General features: G+C 53.6%; 1 protein-coding gene across 5 annotated transcripts in view; it reads right to left on the reverse strand.

Moving 5' to 3' along the window:
• HIVEP3 (HIVEP zinc finger 3) overlaps positions 1 to 22,999 on the reverse strand; it is a 536,372-nt gene that overhangs the window by 7,249 nt on the left and 506,124 nt on the right. For all 5 annotated transcript variants that reach the window (XM_035251046.3, XM_035251050.3, XM_035251042.3 and 2 more), the window contains 2 exons: positions 6,965 to 7,140; positions 748 to 834 (listed from right to left, as the gene is read on the reverse strand). In XM_035251046.3, the coding sequence (XP_035106937.3) occupies positions 748 to 834; positions 6,965 to 7,140 (263 nt within the window). The remainder of the gene's footprint in view (positions 1 to 747; positions 835 to 6,964; positions 7,141 to 22,999) is intronic.

A 22,999-nucleotide genomic window follows, 5' to 3' on the forward strand; every position in this document is an offset into this window, starting at 1 on the left:
TCCAGCCTCCTCCTACTGGAGGGCCCCGTCCACCACCAAAGCCCCTCTGGCCTCCTGCCTGACTGCTGAGGCCAGGCAGTGCCCAGCCAGACCCACTGCCTTCAACTGCTCTGCCTTGTCTCCTGAGAGACTGACTCTAAGGTGCCTCCTGAGGATTGACCGCCAAGGCTGGGGTATGTAGGGGATGGGCTAGGAGGGAACAAGTGGCTGAGGTCTGCTGTAGGCTCTCTTGAAACTCTCCTAGCTCCAAAAGGCCCATGTATCAGGTCCATGCCAGAGTGAAGGCAGGAGTGTGGGTGTGGAGCTTTGGAGAATATGTGTCCCATAGTGTCACTGGGAGGGGTTGCTGGGATACTTCGGGGCATACATTTACGACCTGCTTGACACATAGTGGGTACTCAATCAACACTGACTGAGTACTCTCGTGTGCATTTATTCAGTAAACATTCATTGAGCACCCATGGGTGCCAGGTGCTCCACCTGCATGACAGATGGTAATGCATGATAGCTAGAGCTGCACAGCATACCTTATGGCATGTGGGGAGCGGGTTCCATCATTCAGGGAATTTACCCTTTGTATCTGGTAGTTGGGAAAACTGAAGGGGAAGGCATGGGAGGGAGAGAGGGGAGGAGGAGGAATGGGGCAAAGTGGACAGAAAGGAAGCAGGGAAAGCAAGGAAGAAAGGTGGTGGAGGACAGGGAAGGTGGACAAGGGGAAGAGGGATGGAGGAGGTTGGAAATTTTTACCTTCTTCGGCTTCCAGCTCCTCCAGCACCCCTGTCTCTTGGCACTTTTTGCTGTGGGCCTTCGATTTCATGTGCTTAGTCAGATTCCCTGGAAAGAAGCAAGAACAGACTTAGGCTCTGCAGTGGGGCAGGAGGCCAGGGCAGACCTAGGGCTTATGGAGGTAGCACCTGGCTGGCGGGCTGTGGTTTCTCAGACCAGTCAAGGCCCTGGGCAGCAGGGACTGGGCAGCAGCTGGGGCATCCCTCTGCCCTGGTGCTCAGGCCAAGAAGTGTAGCCACAGCTGCTGTTCAGGGCAGTGCACAGGAACTAGGTGGGGTGGGCGTGGGGCTGTGAGGAGATGGAGAGTATAATGAGGAAGTGGGATGCTGGTTAAAAAACAAACAAAAAAGAAATTAAAAGATAACTCAAGCGCAACAGGCTTTTCTGGCTTCTGATTTAAATCTGGCCCTAGGAGCTGGTGACACTCATCGGGCGGGACTACTGGCCATCTCAGGTGTAGGATGGCGTGGGAGGATCCCATAGACTGGCATGGCGGGTGAGGACTCAGCATGCCTTTCTGGCTGAGGACACATCTAGGGCAGCCCACAGGGCAGAATTCTAAAGTCTAGTTAGAGAAACCAGGGCAAATTAGTATATTAGGCCTGGGAACAGGACAGAAGATGAGAATAGGGAAGTCTACTGGCCAGGGACTCGGGAGCCACAGGGCTGGGGGCCAAGCTTGGTTTCCATAGAGAAGTCCCCTTTCTGGGCCTCAGTTTCCCCAGGCCAATCTGCAGTGCAGATACAGGACCAGGGTGGTTCAGGGAAGGCGCAGGCAAGGCTTTGTTCTGCTCGATGCCTACAAAGCCCTCAGAGGGGAGGCTGTCTTTGCCCTGGTTATAGGTCCAGCCCACAAGCTGAAGAGCAGAGGCAGCAGCTCTGTGGAATCAGGGAACAGTATCAACAGCTTCAGTTCCCTGACAGGTGCACAGCATTTCACAGGCCACACAGCTCTGTGAACAGGAGTGTTCTAGGAAGGACAGGCAGAGCATCCCAGCCTGCGCCAGAACACAGGCCACATGCCTCAGGATATTCCTTTGGGCCCAGCAGCTACTCCCAAGCTATGATGTGCTCACTGCTGCCCTGGGGATGGCTATATTTCCATATGGTCATAACATTGTAAGTCATAAGTTCCCTGAGTCAGGTGCTCTGTCCCATTAATCTAATTAATTGGTAAGTTTGAATGGGTGGATGGAGGAGAGAAGAATGGAAAGAGGTAAGCCTCCAGGAGTGGGTGAACAGGGCGAGTGATGGATAGATAAAGTGGATAAAGGAAATATAAAGAGAATGAAGAACAGGAAAAGGATAGACAGAGGGATGAAACATGAGACGAGCAGATAAGGAGATGAACAGACAGATGAAGGATGGGTGAGCAGATAAAAATAAATGGAAGGATAGAGGGAGAATGGGTCAGTGAACAGATGGGCTGATGGAGAGCTGGATGAGAGGACAGAGACATGGATGGATGAAGAATGAAGAACAGCCAGTTGGATGGGTGAATGGACACATGCACTTTTACCTGCATGGGAGTACAGACAGGAGGATGCAAGAATGGGAAGTTGGATGGGTGGGAGGACAAATGGGAGAATGGTAGGAACAAATAGGATGAGAAGGTCAATGAACAGGAAAACTATCAGATGAGATGGATGGATGGACGGGTGACCAGGGGGAGGGCCCAGGGGATGAACCAAAGGGTGCTTGTTAACCACTCTGAGAATCAGAAGAAATCTTCAGGGTTTTGCTAAGAGGTTGATGGGAGAATATTAAGCTGGGATTCCCTGAGGTGTTCAAGTCAAGGGCAGCAGGGATGTGAGGGGAGCTCTTTTCTTTCCTCTTTCTTTACCATGGTCCTGGTTCAATTTGGGTTTTTCTTCTACAACCGGAAATAAACCTGCATGTTCTACTCCTGGCCATAGTGGGAGCAAAGCCATAACTTCTAGAGTCATCTTGTAGTCAGAAGGTCCCCAGAGGTCCCTATCCAACCTTGTGGACCTCTGCCCTCATTGTCATGAGCTGGAGTAGGACAGTCAAGCGGTGGGAAAAGGCAGCTGGGGTCTTCCGTGGATCAGAGAGACCCACCGTCCTACAGTTCTGGAGCCAGGCCCACCCTCCCTGACTACCCCAGGCCACACAGCACTACGGACACTGCTCATTCAGCTATTAACTCGTTTGTCACACCTGTTCTGCCTGGAAGGTTTAGGTCTCTAATCAACCAAGTTAGATGCTGGGCCCACAATGGGTGTACAATACCCATGTGTGGTTCTCACACAGGATGAAGGCATTGTTAGGAACTTCACAGTCCATGTAATTCAACCCCCACCAGGCTGAGGTTCTCCCTGCTTCTGATCTAACTCTGGGCCCAGGTGCTGAGGACACCATCAGACAAGATCACTGGCTGTTTCAGATGCTGGCAGGGCTGCTTGAACCAACACAGCGAATCAAGTGGCCCACAGCCACAGTGTTGGTTGGTGCCGAGCTTCATCTGGACCCAGGTCTCAAGACTCGGGGGGCCTTTCCCACTCCATGTGGAGGCAGAACGGAACCTGGGTGGAAGCTGACAGCCATGGGTTTGACCGTGGGCTCTGCCGCTTGCTAGCTGTGGGTTCCTGGGCAAGTTTCTTAAGCTTCTGAGCCCTGGTTTCTGCAGCTATGAAGTAATACCTACCTTGTGGGGATGCAGGAGGACTTGATGAGGTGACACATGTAGTGGCAGCAGAGTGTGCTTGCCAGAGAGCAGACCCCGCCCCCATGCCAGTCACTCTATTGAGCAGCTGGGGGCTCTGCCACAACATGCTGGGTGTGGAGGAAGAGATGCTAAGATGATACTTATGGTGAAATGGTTTTACCTCTCTCAGAAGAAGTCACCAGGGAGCCCCCGAAAGGCCTGCCTCTCCTCTGTCCCCACCCTGGGGGGGTACAGGAAGGAGTCAGGGATTGGAGGTGACTCTGTGGGTTCCAGGAGTGGACACTGGATGGGCAGTATCCGGGTCCCTCCGTGATGTCCCCTCTCCAGGCCTGTTTCCTCCTCTGTGAAAGGGGAAGGTGGAGCACATGGCTGTAGGCGCAGCCTGAACGCCACTTTCCTGTTGAGAGCCAGCGCCTCGGCTTGTCAGGCAGAGCTACAGCTTCTCACAGTCATCCCAGCCCCCACCAGAAGCCTTACAGCCCTGGAATGAAGAGTTGAGCCTAGCGAGGGGAAGTGATGGGTGTCGGGAGAAGCGGAACCTCTGATCAAAGGGCTTCCACCAACAACCCTGCCTGCCCCATTCGGCTTTGACCAACTGCCCTGTCCCCGCCCCTGCCGGCCTGGCAGACCTGAGGCCATCTCTGTCCCCTGAGGCGATCAGTGCAAGGGCCTGGACATGGCACAGTCACCCGCCAGCCTCTGGGAACCATCTGAGAAGAGGAAATGGAACCTCCAGCCACCACAGGGCCACCCACAGGCCTCCCCAGCCCCACCTACTGACGCGTTCCTTAGCCAGTTTCAGGAGGCTGAGCTGCTGCCACGACGTCTGACACAAGAGACAAGACACACACGGCAGACAGAGACAGACAGGAAGGCAGGAGGGGCACCCAGGCCCTGGTGCAGCTGGATGGCAGGGCCAGGAGGGCCACTTGGGGCAGGTCTGGAAGTACCCCGATGGGGAGGCACACAGCCCCAGAGAGAAGGGGCCTGTGTTGTCTGAGCTGATGGCTGACGGGGCTCAGCACTTCACGAAGGCACCTGGCCCTGGAAACAGACAGGAGCTCCGGCGTCCTGCTCTCCCTTCACCCCATACTGCAGAGAGAGCTAATGGGGAGCATTCCCTGTTTCCATTGCCACCATCCCACTTGGCCTCCCCTCTGTTAGCCAAAGAGTTTCAGATTCCACCATTTCCCGTCTGCTCCCTGCATTGGTTCTGGAAGGTTCTATTCTTCTAGAAGCCTCTATGAACATTTGAGGAAGAGCTCAGGGTATTCCTTGATCACTGGCCATGTGGACCTGGCCTTCAAGACAGCAGGGGCAACCTTCCCTCGGGGAACACTCTACACCCCTGGAAATGTGGAGGGCTACAGCCCATCTGTTCAGATTATGTGCTCAGGACTCTCCAGCCTTGGCTCTGTGTTGGCTCAGAGAGACCCAGGAAGGGACTGCAGACAGGCTCAGTACTGCTTCCAATGACGGCATCTTCTAGAAAGTGGGGGCTCCTGCTAGGGACCCAAGGCAAAGGGAATTGAGTGGGATCCCTGTGGGAAACTGCTTGGGCTGGAAACTTTCAGTCTCAAGTGGCAGAGTGATGGCTTCCTGAGGTGATGGGCCACCTGGGCTGCGTGTGGGGCACAGGTGTGCTCTGCATGGGGAGCTCTCAGGGCTCCTCAGGCTGAGGACAGTGTGGTCCCTGGACACAGGCCACCACAAGTGCAGCTTTTTGCCACCTACTCCCGGGAAGGGAGGGAAGTAACTGCTCACAGAAAGGAAGGTGACAGGGTGATTCCTGGAGCGTGGGTCCCGTGTTCTAGTTACAGCTCTAGCATTAAGTCATTCTGTTTTCTGGGATCAGTTTCTTCAAGGGGACCTGGACGATACGTTTTCTGCTTTTAGAGTTGAAGACTGTCAACTGAAGTGTCAACTCAGTGATCACCATCTCGCTCTTCCGTAAAATCTCCACTGGCTGCAGAAGGCCAGAGGAAGTGCGGTTGGAGGGGGCGTGTCAGGGACAGCCCCTGTCCAGGGCAGCGTGTGCTGGGCAGGGATCCAGGGATGAATGACACCTTTGAAGCACCCATGGGGTGGAGTGGGGAGCCCTGGGCCTATCTGCCCTCTCTGGGCACCCTTTGGGACATTGTTTACGAGACACTAAGAGAGAAGAGGATTGGGGAAAGGCAGTGGGAGGGCAGGCACTAAACTAAAGCCTTGGCGGGAAATTGGAGGTCAACTGGCAGATGATGGCGAGGGGACAGAGGAGGGCAGGGGTTCAGTTAATGGGGTCAGGAGACCAGAAATGGGAACACAGTCAGAGAAGAGGCCACTCTGCCAGGGGATGTGATAAACTGGCCCCTGACCTGGTATAGCAAGAATAGAAGGGACCAGGAACAAGAGCATGGAGGAAGTGAAGACAGGCAGGGACCCTGCTGGGCCCCTCCAGAGCACTGCCTAGCCTCGCTCACTAGGAGCAGCTCTGCCAACAGAAGAAAGGTCAATAGGTGGCACAACTTAAAGATGCCCTTGAGTTTCACCCCCTGAGAAACCACGGGGCTCCTGGAGGTCCCCAACCTGCTCAAAGGAGAAGATGGGACCCTTATGTCCAAACCCTGACCCAGAAACCTATAAAGCTTGAGACGCTAAAGACACCAGGAGTGCTGAGAGCCCCGAGTCTCCCACCAAGGCACTTCAGTCTGCAGGGAGCAAGCTTCCAGGGCCTGAGAGCACGATCCAAGAATCTTATGGACTCAGCTCTGTCGTCCACACTAGGGGCGTGGCCTGGGTGGCTGCGGCAGGCCAGGCCAGGCCATGTCCATCGCCCATCGCAGCTCTCTGGGTTTCACGCCTTTCGCAGCAGGTCCCTCCTTTCACAGGTGACTGCCAGAGCCTATCCTGACCCCGATGTAGGGTGTGGCCGGGGCAGGGGTGACAGGGCTGCCAGTCTGGGAGTGGGGAGCCGGCCCTGTGCTGAGAGGTGCGGAGAAGCTGGGTGGATCAGGGAATGGTGGGAGTGGAGTGGTGGGTGGAGGCCAGCGAACGCTGGCTTGAGAAGTGAGCATGCGAGTGTATTAAGCAGCTGGGAGTGGAATGGATTTCCAAATGCAAGAGTGACAGTGACGAGCATGGATGCTGGAGGGCCTCAGACCAGTGGTTCAGGAGACATGCAGAAGTGGGTGGGGGATGAGAGAAGATGCAAAACCAGGAACTGTGCGCAAGAGTGCCATGCCAGGCTGGGCAGGCCAGGGCCGGGCAGCCACAGGTACAGGGGCTGTGTGCAAGACCCAGGAGGACAGCTGTGGGCAGCCGTGGGGAGCCACGGGCCAGACTGGAGCCAGCTGCTCTGCCACTGGGCACCGAGCTGGGTGCGAATCCAGGAAATGGGGCTGCTCCAGGCCCCCTGCAAAGAGGTCTGGGCGCCTGAACTCTGCACTGGGACTCCCAGAGGGGAGCTCCCTGCAGCGGGCAGGGGCCGTGCCCCAGCTGACTGTCTCTTACCTTTGGTTTTAAAAGCAAAGTGACAGTGCTTGCACACATAGGGCCGGACGTCAGTGTGGGTGCGGATGTGTTTCTTCAGCATGCTGGGCTTCTTGCAGCGAATTCCACACTCCTCACAAACATATTTCCCTCGGCCGCGGCCTCGCACATATACATACTCTTCGTTTGATTTGTACCTATGAGCAACAGGCGTCATAGTAAAGGGAAAAAAAAGGAGAAGAGGCAGGTTCCCACCTCAGAAGACGTACGCGCTTCCTAGCTGCGTTCAGCCCAGTACAGAGGCAAGGAGTGGAGGCCATGGAACCAGAGAGGACCACGGGAATGGGAGGAACTGAGTCATGCTGGGGATCCACCACGGACCCCAGCACCCCTGCCCTCAGACAGGTGGGGCTGCACTATTTTCTCCCCAAGAGTTAGCAGACACCCGTGCTTCCCACTGAGGGGATGTGGAGCTGCAGGGTGCCTGACAGCCTCCTGGGCAGAGCCAGCCTGGGCTACAGCTTCCCCCACAAAGAACAGCCACCGTGAGCCACCAGAGTCACAGAGAAGAAATGATAGACAACAGCAGCAGTTCCGGCAGCTGCCATTCACCAAGTGCTCACGCTGCCAGGCACTTTACCCAAATCAAAGCACAACCACCTCACCATGGAGAGCCCGTGAGACCCCAAAACTTAGAGACAGTGAGAGACTCATCCAAGATCCCATAGCCAGAAGGGGCCAGAACCAGGCTGTGGACCTGCCTGCCTCAAAGCCTGTCCAGTCTGCCAGGAAGCCACCCTGACATTCATGAGAGGAGAGGGAACAGGGACCATCATTGCTTCCCTGACTTCAGAGTTTGGAATGAGAAGCCCTGAGATCTCTCCCTCACCTCCACCTCAGCCTGCAAGCTCTGCAGGACCCAGGGTCCCAGCCGCCTGCCACATCGCTTGGGGTTCTAGCTGGACGTGCCACCAGCTTTAAGGAGCGGCCCCTGAAGCACAAATCAGAATGCTCTCATTTCCACTTGGAAACCCACGAGTTCCACAGGTACAAGAGGATCACGATGAAGCCGTCTTGTTGGTCTAATGCTATACACGTGTGAGTCTCAGATGTGGTGGAAAGGGTGGCAGGGGGTGGGCCAGGAGCGGCAGCCCTGGCATACTTCCAGAAGAGCCTTCTGACTCTCGAAGCCTGGGGGGGCCACTGGCATGGCAGGTGGAGGAGGCGTGGCCTCGCAGCCTGTGGAGCGCGCCTACCAATGCCAGCCAGAGCTGCCCAGGCCCACTCACCCCACACCACCTGCCCCTGCCTGGGGCCAGCACAGAGGGGCAGGAGGTGGCTGAGAGGAGGTGAGCAAGGGACAGCAGGGAGACTCCACCCTGCTCCAATGGGTCTGTCAGCTGATAGCTGAAAGGTGGCAGAAAAGGGCTGGGAAGAGGGGACTTAAGGGAGGGAGCTTGCCAGCAGCAACAGAACAATCACTGCCACACCCTGCTCTCGCACTCACCCCGACACACTCACATTCACATGCTCACCCTCACACTCATACATGCTCACACCTTCACACACACACATTCACACCCTCACACTCATATATACTCACTTCACACTCACATTCACACACCCTCTCATACATGCTCACACCTTCACTCTCACATTCACATGCTCACCCTCACATACATGCTCACACCCTCACACACACATTCACACCCTCATACATGCTCACACCACACACACATTCACACACCCACACTCATGCTCACAACTTCACACTCACACATTCACACCCTCACATTCATACATGCTCACACCTTCACACACATTCACATGCTCACCCTCACATACATGCTCACACCTTCACACACATTCACACACCCACACCCATACATGCTTACACCTTCACTCACACACACTCACACATGCTCACACCCCCCCACACACTGCACACTCATTCACACATGCTCACAATTTTTTTCATTTTATATACCTTTATTTCTCAAACTTAAAGCTTTATCAAGCTCACACCCTTACACTCACACATGCTCACACCCCACACATGCTCACACTCACACTCACACATGCTCATGCCCCCACTCAGCCACACTCATATACATGCTCACACCCCCACACTCACCCTCACACCCCCACACCCTCACACATGCTCACACTCCCCTCAGAAACATGCTCACACACACATGCTCACACCCCCTCACACACATCCTCATACACTCACACATGCTCACACCACATACATCCTCACTTTCACTCATATGCTCACACTCACACCCCCACACATGCTCACAACCCCTCACATGCTCACTCACCTCACACACCCACACAGCCTCACACACTCTCATACCCTCACATGCTTACCCTCATTCATACATGCTCACACCACTCACATACACTGACACACCTTCACATACCCTTACACACATGCTCACACCCTCATACCCACACCCTTACCCTCACACATGCTCACACCCTCTCACACCTTCACTCACACTTCACACCCAGTCGCACACCCTCACACATACAATCTCACCCCCCACACATCCTCACATTCACATGCTAATCCCCACACACTCACCCTCACATACACGGTCGCCCCACCCTCACATGCTCACACCCCACACCCCATCCCATCTTGCACTCACCCTCACACATGCTCACACCCCACACACCCTCACACATGCTCACACCTCACACTCATCTCATACATCCTCATACATGCTCACACCCCACACACCCTCACACCCTGCACTCACCCTCACACATGCTCACACCTCATACACCCTCATGCTCACACACACCTCACACTCATCCCACACACCCTCACACATGCTCACACCTCGTACACCCTCACACATGCTTGCACCCCACACACATCCTCACACATGCTCACACCCACACCCTCACTCATCCCACATGCTCACACCTGCTCACACCCCACTCACCCACACCTGCTTACATCCCACTTACACACCCCACACTCACCCTCACACCCTGCACTCACCCTCACACATGCTCACACCTCATACACTCTCACACATGCTCACACCCACACACCCTCACATCCCACACCCTCACACAGGCTCACACCTCATACACCCTCACACATGCTTGCACCCCACACATCCTCACACATGCTCACACCCACACCCTCATGCTCACACCTGCTCACACACCCACACCTGCTCACATCCCACTTACACACCCCTCACCCTCACATATGCTCACACTCCACACACATCCCCAACCTCACACCCTACACTCTCATACTCCACACCGCATCCTCACACACACTGATCTCTACCCTCACACACCCCGACTCTCCTCGCCACATCCCCTACCCACACACATACACCCCACTCTCACACATGCTCATGTCCCCACCTTCATACACATATACACACTTATATCACCCCACAACCCCATACCCTTACACTCACACCCCTACACACTCCCACAACCACTTGCAACTCCACAATTTTATACCTCATATTCACACATACACCACACTCACACCCATCCACACATTCACACACACACCCAGACTCACATTTTTTACATACCCCCACACTCATCCACACACATAACCCACAATCACACACCCCCACATTCACAGTCACCCTCACAGTCACACATCCTCACACTCCCACTTACACCGATGCATACTCCTGCAATCACACCCACACCACCCACAGGACAATCACACATGGACACGCACCACACACCCCACCCTAACATGCTCATAGTCCCGGCCACATGCTCACACCCATGCACACACACCACACACTTACACTCAGTTGCACAGTCAGACCTCCATGCTCATGCTCACACTCCTGCACACACACCCTCACGTGCACCTCACACATGGACTCCTGTCCTCTAGTACAAGTGGACCCTGTTTTTTTTGGTCACCTCAGATTTGGCCAACTGATGCCATCGAGGAGTATAAAACTGCCCTTTCTCCAACCAGTTTTGTCTGCATCCCCCCGGGGGACACATTTCTGCAGGATCCAGACACACGCCACCTTGCGCCCGAGAGGAGGAACTGAAGGCCGTGGCGGCAGTGAGCAGAAATGATGCCTTTCTCTTAGGAAGGGCACCCTGTGGCCAAGCACGAGGCATCTGCCTCAAAGTGACAGCAGCTCACCCTCACGCAGCAGATCTCCAGGACCAAAACCAGTTGCCCGCACCTGGATCTTAACTCTCGTGTTCCTCCATGCCCCTGTGACCTGGTGGCTGGGGAAGACGGCTGAGATGGGGCCCCCTTCCCCACCTAGGAGAAGACAAAGTGATGATGGCTTGGGCTCCTCTTTGTGCTGGAGGCCCCGCCACCTCCTGAACACTAGCCTCCACCTGGCCTGTTCGTTGGGTCCATGGCACTTGCTCTCCTCCCGCCACTGCCACAATGGTGTCCTTTAGCCTCAGCCTTCACCCTGCTGATCCCTGCACAGGCCCATAGCCACTCTGTCGTCTACCGTGCCTGTGTGCCAGCCAACCGGAAGCAGGTGCCAGGGTCCATCTGCCCCAGCTGCTCTCAGAGCCCTTCACTTCCTCCTCCACATCAAGCTTAAATGGTACATGGTCTTTCCAAATGGAAGGAAAAAGAGAAAGAGGAAGGGAAGGAGGGAGAGAGAGGACTCCGAGCCTTCAAGGGTGGTGCCTTGACTTGGGGCAGGATATACACAACCATGTACAGCATCTTGTCACATCAGGGAGTGTGCAGCCTGTTGGGGAGCACATCAGGGGAACCAGGGAGGACAGGAGAGATGGAGGCCAGGGAGGTCAGGAGAGATGGAGGGCGAGATGGAGGGCGGGAGAGGTGGAGGATGGAGAGAAGGGAGGACTCAGGCAGGCACCCCTGGAGCAACGGCAGAGTGTTGAGAGCCTGGAGTATTTGGTTCGGGAGAGTAGATAAAGCTGTAGGAAAGTCAGGCTGGATCACCAATGGCCTTGAACACCGTGCTAAGTTTTGGCTTGATCAAAGCCTTAGATCTCTCTAATAGTCTCCAAGAGAGGATATTCCCTAGCCATGGGAAGGGCCTGCAGGAGGAGAGAGTGAATGCAGGCCCAGGCTCGTGTTCTAGGACAGGGATTTAAGAGGCTCTCTGAGCACAGGCTCCATAGTTGCCATCTGGATGGCGTGGGGTTAAATGAAGGAGAAACCAAGATCCAAAAATTTCCACTTGGTGCTCAGGCGACACCACTCCCCAGTGTGGAGGGAAGTGATGGCGGATCCTAGTTTTTAACCATTGACTATGAGATGCCCATGAGAAAGACATGAAGAAATGTCCTCCCATCTGAGTTAGAAATTGGTGGGACTCAGAGGGGCGTGTAGATTTGTGAGGAGGATGACCCCACAAGACAGAAGAGGGCAGTGCTGAGGACGAGGCCTGGGTGGCACCCAAATGCAAGGATGGGCAGAACTAATGACACCCCAAACCCTGCCCTCAAAAAGAGAAAGGCCAAAGAAGCAGGGAACTGGGAGAGACTTGTGGCTTAGCCAAGGGGAGAGGGTTTAGAGGCAGCAGGGCTGGTGGTGCACATCCCAGAGAGCTTGAAGAGGCCAGCTGCCGAGGACCCAGGACTTGGAAGAGGGCAGTCCTGGTTCAACCACCTGGAACCTGTGGCTTCTCTGCTCCCTGAGGGCCAGGACCGGGAAGAGCCCTCAGGGAGCTTGGCTCTAATGATCCCACTTCTTCCTGCTGTGTCTCCTTTGCAGGCTCTTTCTTTGCCCACCGAATCCTATGCTGACATGGCCCCCGCCAGGCTCCAACCTGCACTCTCCTCACCATACACCTTCCCCAGGTGACCCTCCACCTGGGTGCTGATGGCCCCAGCCGCCTCTCTCTCGAGCTCTGATGCTCTGCTGTACATCTAACTGCCCCTGAATATCACCTCTGGTGGTCTTCTGGCACCTCAAACCTTGCATGCCCAGAACTAGCCTTCCAAGTCCCTCCAAGTCTGCTCCTGGGTCCCCGCCTCTCTCAGTAAGAGGCACCTGCACTGATGTGGCTGGCCAGACCTACAGGCTGGGCTTCATCCTCGATGGCTCCATGTCCTTCATGCTCTATAATCAATCCATCACCATAGCCATCAGTGCTGCAGGCAGCACATGCTGCAGGGGTGCCACCTCTCTGTCCCCACCAGCCCTGGTTGCCACCCTCTCTCCTAAACCATGTCTTGCTTTCTTTACGAAACAGCCAGCAGGAGCTATCTCCAAATCTGTCCAGTCTTGCCACTCCTCCCAGCCTAGAGGTCCCACTTCATGCTTCTCTCACTACATCAGAGCGAAGACCTTCTTTCCTCGGTATGGAAAGCCCAGGGCACCATCTGCCCTGGCCACCTCTCCCGCTCGTCTCCCACTGATTCCCATGGGGTCCCCATTTCCTGCTGCACTCCCCCTCCAGCCATGCCAAAGGTTGCCTGTGACCCCAAGTCCCTGCCCCAGCACCACCCCCTCTCCTGTGTGACCAGCTCCTCCACTCTACCAGGGTTTGCACAAAGGTCCTGTCCTCTGGAGCCTGGGGATATCACCCATTCCTGCTTCAGGGCATGTGTCAGGCTGTGTGTGCTTCAGTGGCCTTTCGCAAGCACAGCCCCCACTATCCCTGCGAGGGTGAGGACCACATCCACCTCATTTGCCAGGGCATCCCCAGCAGATGCCCGATCAATATTCATTAGCTGTGCATCAGAGAGACCAGCCGAGACCCTCTTTCCTTGAGCCTGCGATCATCAGACTCTAGCCTTGCCTTTCCCACTCCAGGAGCTCCTGAGCACAAGTTTAATCCAATGCTGGGCTCCCAAAGGAGGCGGGACACAGGCAGCACCTCAGAACCTTGATGGTTCGATAATGCTGCCCACTTTCTGAGAGGAGCGACTGCTCAGAGGGAGGTGTGGGCAGGACATTGGGTCTCAGTTCTGCTCTTGGTTCTGCTCTTGTTGGAACTCACTGGTCACCTTGGGCAAGTCACTTTCTCTCCCTTGGAACTAGTCCTCATTATCTGAGGCGTGGCAGAGCACCATCTCTGATGCAGAGCCGCCTGGCATCACTCACTCTTCCCACCAACCCATTGATAGAAAAAGGAACCAAGGCCCAATGGGTTCATGCGACTTGGCCAAGACCACCAGCCACAATGTCACCACTTGGCACCCAGTTTCTGCACACTTTTAGATGATGCTGACCAAGGCTTGGTTAGCTTCGTTCCTCTCCCAGGGACCTGTTACACTGCAGACAAATAAGACTGGCTCCCCACCCAGCCCTTCCTGAAGGCCGCCAGCACTGGGGTAAACTCCCAGAGAAATGCCTGAGGAAGAGCCAGGGTAGAAAACCAGAACACCATGATGGGGGACCCTGGGGTACAGTCCTGCTTCCCTGGTCTGATGGTCTCTTCCCTCCCCCACCCAAGGCAGCCCTTTGGAAGCCTGTGCCACAGGCTGCCCGTTATCAGGGCAACAAGTGACTGATGTCCCTGCCTGTTCTGAGGCTGCAAGACAGTCCACTGCTGATGGGCCTGGCAGGGCTGACATGTGGAGTAATTTCTCCCAGTCCCCCTGCCCACCTGGTTTCTGCTGTCCCCACAAGCCGGGGGTGTCAGTCAATGTGAAAAACTATGTTTGGGTTTGTTCTTAAAGAAGAATCACTGTTTCTGTGGATTTTTAATATCTTAGCTGCCTCCAGGGACCTTGAACTCTGACAGCTTGACTGCCTGAAGCTCAGGGCTGTGACTTCCAGGCCATGCAACAAGGTGGGGCTGGAGTTCCTGACCCATCTTTGTGTCACCAGGGGTTCCAGACCCCTGCCTGGAAGCAGCCTTCTGCCCCATGCCTGGGTCAGGGGATGAGAGAGGCTATGGGGAGGGGTCTGGCCAGACCAGACTCTTCATGGATGGCTCTTTTCATTCTTAGGCTGTGGCTCTAAGTCTCATAGACTCAAAGGAAAAGAAAAAGATCCTTAAACAACTCCTTTATCAGGGGGGTCTTATAATCTTTACTGAATAGAGAAGGAAACAGAAGCAGTGAGGCTGAGTGTCTTGCCCAGAGTTACAAGGCAGCTCAAAAGTGGTGAAGCTGACTACAGTCACCAGGGCTGACTACTGTGCCCTCTGTGCGGCACAGGATGGTCTGGTGTGATGGCCTCTCCTGCCCTCGGCAGCTTTTCCTGCAATCCCGAGGCTGGCAATACTGAGCTGCCGGACTGACTGGGAACCATCAGCACACGACAGCTCAGGCTGTAGCAGACCTGCAGCTTCTGCCAAGCATAAAGGAACTTGGCACAGAGTTCCCAAAGGACATGGCACGTTCCTCTGCTCCAGGCGCCAAGGAGGGGTTGTGGTGGAAAGTGCATGGCATTTCAGGCAAGGTGATGGAGGAGGGTGCTGTTCCTGGGCTCTGAATATAACGAAGATGGAAAGAAGCTGCTCTGCCATGCAGTGGGCTCCCCGCCACTCATACTGCTCACCCGAAGGCCAGAGGAACAGGCTATGAGGTCTCCTAGTGGGAGGAAATTGACGGCGCCTACGTGCCTAGGACACGTCTGGCACACCGACAGAGGGCTTCGGGTGGATTAGCTGGTGTATTCGGGTCATAACATTGTAAAGTGGACATATTTAGTTCACTTGGATATATTTAGCTTAGCATATTTGTTCCAGTCAATATAAACGGATATATTTACTCCTAAGACCGAGTGGAGGCTCAGGGTACTAGAGGGGGATGGGCTGGCAACATGACCAAGCAAAGCAGAGGAGGTGAAGGAAGCGGGGAGTGGTGGGGACTGCAGTGACCTGGGAGGCAGGGCACATCCCTCTCTGAAGGGGCAGCGGCTATTCCTGTCCCGTCAAATGTCACATGAAGTTGTTACGTCTTCCAGTTTTTGCGAGGAAACCACAAATCCAGATTTAAAAAAAAAAAAAAAGAACCTAAACTAAAAATATTAGCAAACTCTTACACTGGGAGCCAAGCACTATTTTAAATGCTTTTACATGCGTTACCTCAATCACATGACAGCCCTATGTGACGGGTCTGTCATGATTCCCATTTACACAGGAGAAAACAGTCACAGAGAGGTTAAGTAGCCTGCCTAAGGTCACACAGCCAGCTAGTTAATGGAGTCAGAATTTGAACCCAGGTCCCCTGGCTACAAAGTTCATGTGCTTAACTGCTGTGCAATTCTGGTTTTTAAAAAACATTGTGTAAGTCAAATAAAATGCAAGAGGCAGATCAAGCCTGGAGCTAAACTTCTGGCTCAAAGTAACTTCCCCAAGGTCACGTGGCTGATAAACAGGGCAAGTCTGACCTTCAAGCCCATGACTTTTCTCTCCACCAAGCTGCAATATTTTCTGAAATGAAGGGATGAACACAATGGCCTCCAAGTTACCTTTTTAGTCTGATATTCTATGTATGGATTCTATGTATTAAGCTGTTCCGCATTTATATTATGACTTTTGCACCTATTACTAATATTTAGAGAACGGCATCTTTTCCAAGTCTGGATATTTTAAAGGTTTGCCGAATTTCTGATTTTATTACCATCTTGTTGCCAAATATGCTTTCCTCCCAGGGGGCACACATCTTGGGTGTAGCCAGTTATGCGGAGGAGGAGGAAGATGTGACGAGGGGTGCACGTGCTGTGGCTCTGAGACCCACGCTGGCAGGCAGCCTGCATCTGCGAACCAGGCTTGGGGCCAGTTCCCAGAGGTCCGGTGCCCTGGGAGGTCCAGCCATGGTGAACTGGCTGACTTGTCCGCAGTGACACACTGCTCTTCGAGTGACACTCACAGAGGAAGGGATGTCTGCAGGAAGAGGGTCAGGTGCCAGGTGATGCAGCCTGCTGACCTGTGTCTCTCTTCAAAATACTCAGTTGGTAAGAGGTAGGAGGCACATCCCTGGTGGAAAGTGAACTGGGAGGCCGTGTGGGTCATGTGGAAAGTTCACTCTGGGTTCTGAGTACACCCCAGAATCTCCTTTTGTCGGAAATGACATCACATCATAATGTTCAGGCTGGGGGGCATTGGGTGCACCCTCCAGAGACAGGCCGCTGTGCCAGGAATTCCACGGCATGCAAGCACAGCTCCCACCAGCACAATCTCTATTCTAAACGGTGATGTGAGCTGCAGGCAGTGCTCTGTGAATTTTCTCAACTCTCCTTCCTAAGGCCTGCTCTGAGCCTGGCGCTGGGCCAGGGCCAGAAATATAAAGCTAAATAAAACTCTGACCTTGGTCTCAAGTGTGACTAACAGGCACTTAAAGATCCTAAAGCAAAGAGATGGAAAGGGTAATACAGACAGTGAGCACAGTGCTATGGAGGATGAGAGGAGGACCCAGCAGGGTGGGTGGCAGGTGGCTTCTACAGGAGAAATGCCTTTGCCTGGGTCTTTCTGGGTGCACAGGGTCAGACCTGAGACTCCTGTTTTATAAGCTGCCCAGCTGGGTGCAGTGTGGAGGATGGCATGGGTGGGGACGTCTGGGGGCCAGGAGAGGAGAGCCCAGCTGGGCAGAGGCGAGGGCAGGAGAAAAGGGGACCTAGATTCGAGAGAGGTCAGCGGTGGCCCGACAGAAACAAGGGAGAGTGGGTCAAGGATGCCTTCTTCTCCACCTTCCAGAAGGACTCCCACCGCTGAGGCAAGCTCTTGTCCATTTTGCAGACTTGCTGCCTAGCAGTGGCATTTTCACCATTTCCTTGGTTTTACTATTGTGATATTTTTTTATATCCCAGCGGCAGCAGCTGGGAAGATGGCAGTGGGATCTGATGCCCAACACAGCTCTAAGAATAGGAAATGCTTTTACTCTACAGAGTCGGGTATGATAGGCGGAGATCCTGTGGAGTGACTTCTGGAGTGACGAAGAACAGAGGCCCAAAAGCCAGCATGCAGGCACCAAGCCTGGGCTGAAGCCAGCTTGGGTCCCTAGAATGCAGCTGATACCCCATTTCTGACCGCACAGTGGAGTTAGGGAGGCAGGTAGGACGCCAGAAGCTGGGCCCCTCATGTTCAGAGAAATGAAACTGCCAGAGGAGGGGACTCCTTCACTGTGGACATTAGGTGGAGTTGCTCCAGCCCTGGCCTGCAGGGTTCTAGAACAGTCACTTTCAATCCGTGGGCTGTGGGGGTGGGGAGGCTGAGTAGTGGGGCCCTGGGTCATCCCTCCCACGCCCATGGCAGCTCTAGATCACGTTGTTCTTCAGAGTATCTATGTAAACTGAACTTTGTAAAAAGAAGTACTGTGAATTTACAAACAATTTGAAAATTACTGTTAGTGAACATTCATGCTTGGAAGGTCCTGAAAACCTCTGATGCAGAGAAGCCTCCTGCATCCTCTGATTTGGCCATGTTCAGGTGGATCCGATCCACACCCTCCCACAAGTGCATATTCCCGGCAACAGGTGACTTACAGTTTCCCAGTAGCTCCTGCAACTTCTGGGCAGCTCTGTCACTATTTAGCTGAAGGTGTCAACCTGTACTCTTACCATGCTCTGAGCTCTGGGCAGTCCACCTCCTCCTTCACACTAGTCTCCAAAAGCGAGGATGCTGCTGGAGCTTCTTTGCTCCAGGCTCAGCATCTTCCTGTCCTCAAACAATTCCATGCATGTAAGAAAGTCTCCCCAGACAGTCCACCTTCTCTGGAACGGCCCAGAGCAGCCAGAGGCCCTCAGGTGGGGCCGGACCCAGCCCAGGCCGACACAGGACCACGGTCTCCTCTTTCCAGCCTCACTCCCTTATGTCCCAGACCCAGAATGGGGAAGTGGCCAGACCCTGAAGAGGCGGGAGCCTGTCCAGTGCTCCACACCACGCAAACTCCCAGAGCTGGGAGGGCTGGGGCTACCCCAACCCACCTGACCTCACAGTGACCAGGCCCTCGCTATGTGCCACAAACTTTCCATAGGACATCTCCTTTCTTCTTGGTTGACACTTAGGAATATTTCTTATTATTATTTTTGCTAAAAAGCACTAAAAAAGTCAACCAGGGTCATAGGTGTAATCTTTTATCACAGGAAAATAAACAACTGTAATTTGTTGAGTGCTTACTCTGTGGTAGGCACTTTTTACAGAAATTATATTGTGGAAACCTTGGTATAATTCTATCATGACAGTCCTGGGTACAAAAAGCAGGTATTGAAGCAAAAAGGTCAGTTGGAGATTGGCTTAGAAAAGCCTCAGTGCCCAGCTCTGAAGTTTGGCCAGTGTCTTAGAGGTGGTGAAGGGCAGGAAGGGTGTACTGGCAGAGGTGGGAACAGCGGAGCTGCAGTCAGAAGCCCCCTGCTGGTGCCTGGCCAATGCCTGGGCCAACGGCTCTGCAGATGCTGGGCTACACAACCCGAGGCCTCCGGGCTCCTGGCTGCAAAGAGATACACATGTGCTGAGATACAGATTAGGCAAGAAAAGGCAGTTTGAGATCCTGCAATGAACTCAAGGCATCAGCACCACGAAGGCTGTAAAACAGCTTTTGATCCATCTGAATGGGGCAAGATAACCAGGGTTCATGAAGGCGGCTGCTTGGAATCTCTTGCAGCTGTCCTTACAGCTTAAACCTGAAGAACACGAGGTGGGGGGTGGGCCAGGGGAGGGGATATATGCTCAGGCCCCAGATTTATTCCAATCTGGAAGGAAGAAGGATAGAGAGGACATTCTAACTGATCCATGACAACAGCCACCGTCTTACCCCAGGCCTGAGCAGATCTGTTCCCCACCAGTTAGGATTACAGGAGAAACAGGACCAAGGAAAACCTGTCTTTGGACACCTCAGGTCACATCTGTGACCACTGTCTCAGCCTCCTGGGAGGTAGCTCAGCTAACAGGCAGAAGCAGACAGGGAAGAAGATCTGGTCTCCCTTTAAGAAAGAATTTTCTGACCCCACAGTTACAAACTTGGAAAAAAGCAAACCTAAGTGGTAGTGAGCTCCCCAACAGGTCTAGTATTCAAGCCCAGATTAAATGACAATGTAAGTCTGGGACAAAACAGATTCTAATGGTGGGAGCTGGGCAGGACTCCAGGTCCAGTGGGTTAAGCTGGACTGTAAATGGAAACTGCAACTGCGCTGGGGCTCTAGACATAAGCAGCCAGCAGGTGAGTGGGTGGGAAAATAGGAAGGAAGGGAGGGTTTGGTCATGGCCCAGAGGGCTGAGGTGGCCTGTTTGATGAGGACGCTGCAGCATGCAGTGGTTAGGCATGGGAGTGTGAATGCATCAGACTGCAGAGTTCAAATCCTGCCTCCTCCGACCAGCTGTGTGACCCTGAGCAAGCACCCGACCCCGGAGGGGGTGCTGATGCTGCCCAGAGTAGCCCAGCTATGGTTGTGGCTGTGGGATGGTTTCACTATTACACCTCCCAGCTGTTATTCTCAGGCTGAGCCACCCCTTCCCATGAAAGTACTATTTCTCGAACCCACTCTATGGAAATGTGATGTTCCCAACTCAAATCGAATTTTCCTCGCAGCCAGCTATTTAGGGATGCCTGTTGTGAGCCCTTTTGTGTAAGGAAGAATCCTTTTGTGAGCCCCATGGCTGCCCTCCAGTGACTGGTGAGTCTGTGTGCTGTGGCTGTGACAGGCTGTCCACGTGGCCTCCCTCTGGAATCCCCACAGCAGACCCACCTCTCGGCAGATCACCCCACCTGGAATGCTTGCCTTTCCTCTCCCTTTCTGATGAACTTCCAGTTCTCCCCTGGGCTCAGATCCAACCTCAGCTTCTCAGAAGCTTCCCCTGACCCTGAGATGGGTCACAGTCTCCCAGTTCCACCTTTTCTATGGGCAGTAGGAAAAAAGAGTTGAGCTTACCAGACAGAACTCCCGAGGCGGAAACCACGCTCTGTCCCTTATTAGCTATGTGACCTTGGGCAGGTTACTTAACCTCTCTGTGCCTCAGTTTCTTCATCTGTAAAATGAAATAATGTCCTATTTCTTGACCTGTGGGTAACTGGGCAGAGTTCCATGGGTACGTTCACTCGGTAATAGCTCACAGTTGTAAACTTAGAACTTGGATTGTTTTTTCTATGCATGATCTGTTTTAATTAAAAAATAACTACAAAATAATAGCGTATGTTCCAAGAGGTGTTGCACATTTTACTGAGTTAATATAAGTTATGTGCTTGGAAGAGTGCCTAGCATGGAGTGGGGCTCGATCAGAATTTGCTCTACCTGGCACTTTGCCTTGATAGCACTCATCACAGTCAAATTCACTCTTCAACAGTGGAAGGAAAACCAAGTGCCACAGATTTCAATAGGTTCAGAAGCCTGGAGATGTCTCCCTCACTCACCTCAAAAGTGAAGGCAATGGTTTCGTGCTAAGAGGCTGGCTCATCCATCTAGCCCTGGCAATACTGGGACCAGCTGATGGAGTAAGGAGCCACGATGGAGTCTCTCTACCATCTCCTCCTTCTCTCCAGCCATGGCCAGGTTTGTGGAGGAACTCGAAACATGCTGATGGGGATCCAGAAACCCTTGGAAGCTCTCCAAGGTCATAGCCAAGGGGACCACGAACTCCCCAGGACCTCCCACCCCACTGAGGATGATGGAGATGAGCATGCTTTTTCCAGGATGGGGCCCAAGGGGGAGGAAGCTCCTCACAGAGAAGATTCCTTTGTGCCAATCTCTCCTGATGACAGTCTTGTTCCCAGGAAAGTCAATATTCCGATGAAGTAGAAGAGGAGCAGCACAAGGAAGAGGAAGATGATGAAGGTGATATGGATGTAGAGGAAAGAGGGGATACGGACAGAAAGATCATTACAGAGCCACAGTATCCTGCAGAGGCAGAGGCAGCACAAGGGGATGATGGTGGGGAACAAATTCCAGGCATGGAGACGGAGCCGCCAACACGGCATGTGAAGCATTTCAGCTTCTAAGCTTCGACATTGAATTCAGTGCTGAAGAGCAGGCTTTGGTTCCTCCTGTGACACACGATCCGTATGACATGGAGCTCGAACCACTCTTCCACCTTTAAAACGGCAGTCAGTGGGATGCAGGATCATGGTCCAGATGAAAAATATGCAGGGGCAATAAAAGCCTCGGGGAAGTTAACCTAACTGTCAGGTTTCTATTGAGATAACGGAGGTGCGAAATGGGTGACACGTTTAGAAGAAATTTCAAGTTGAGGAATAAAGGGGTTTGCTTATCTGCACTTGATAAGCATGAAACAGGATGCGCCTGGTGAGACAGAGGATTGGGCCATGTGGGCTAGATCTGTATGTAGCCCCTCACCTACCTGCTGCCTTAAATGTCTGACCACTCAAAGTGGGGGCCAAAGTAATGTCCTCCCCAGCAGAAAGTGAGGTCGAGGAGTGAAGGCACAGCCATGAGCTAGAGTGATCCACAGAAGGTTTCCTGCCTGCTGATCCTGTCTCATCTTCCCTTCAGTTCAAAGTGCTTAATGCTTTGGGCAGTTCTTGGTATGACGGAGAGATAGATGGTTTTCACAGAGGTAGGCAGGGTGAAAAATGTGGCTCTGAAGAGCTTCCAGAGCTCATATGTAAAGATCAGACTGTGAGAGTTGTCACTGCTGGCTCGGCTATCCCTCAGGAAACCCATTTCTATGAAAACTTGTCAGAGATTAAAGGAGGCAGTAACCAGTTAGCAGAGAACACTTTGTCTCTTCCCAGTCACATGTGGGTAACTGGCTGTGTGACCCAGGCCCAGGCCCTTGCCCTCTCTGGTCTCCAGCAACCTCATTGACTCCACAAGGCCTCACACCTTCAGAGGTGAGCCCAGGCCCCTGAACACCTGGGAGTTCCTTACTGAGGTCCTTCCTGGTGTGTCATTCTGAGACTGAGGCTAGACCCTCTTGAGAGCTGCACAGTGAACCTGACCATGACCCAGATGCTGGGAAGGAGAAAGCAAGGTCAGAATAGGGAAATGAGGTAGAGGCTGCTATGGACATGGCTCTTCTGGTTTCCTCCAATGTACGGGCAGGGGAAGTGGAGACGCTTCTTTGCCGTGTTGAAAGCTTTTCATTGACTGGGATCAGCACCTCCTGCAACAACCCAGTCCCCTGCTCAGTCCTTGTCATGCTCTGTTCTCCTCAGGCCTTCATCTCTTGGAGCTGGTGGCCTTGCTGCTGT

The sequence above is a fragment of the Callithrix jacchus genome, chromosome 7 (assembly GCF_049354715.1).
Source record: "Callithrix jacchus isolate 240 chromosome 7, calJac240_pri, whole genome shotgun sequence".
In the NCBI taxonomy this organism is placed as follows: domain Eukaryota; kingdom Metazoa; phylum Chordata; class Mammalia; order Primates; family Cebidae; genus Callithrix; species Callithrix jacchus.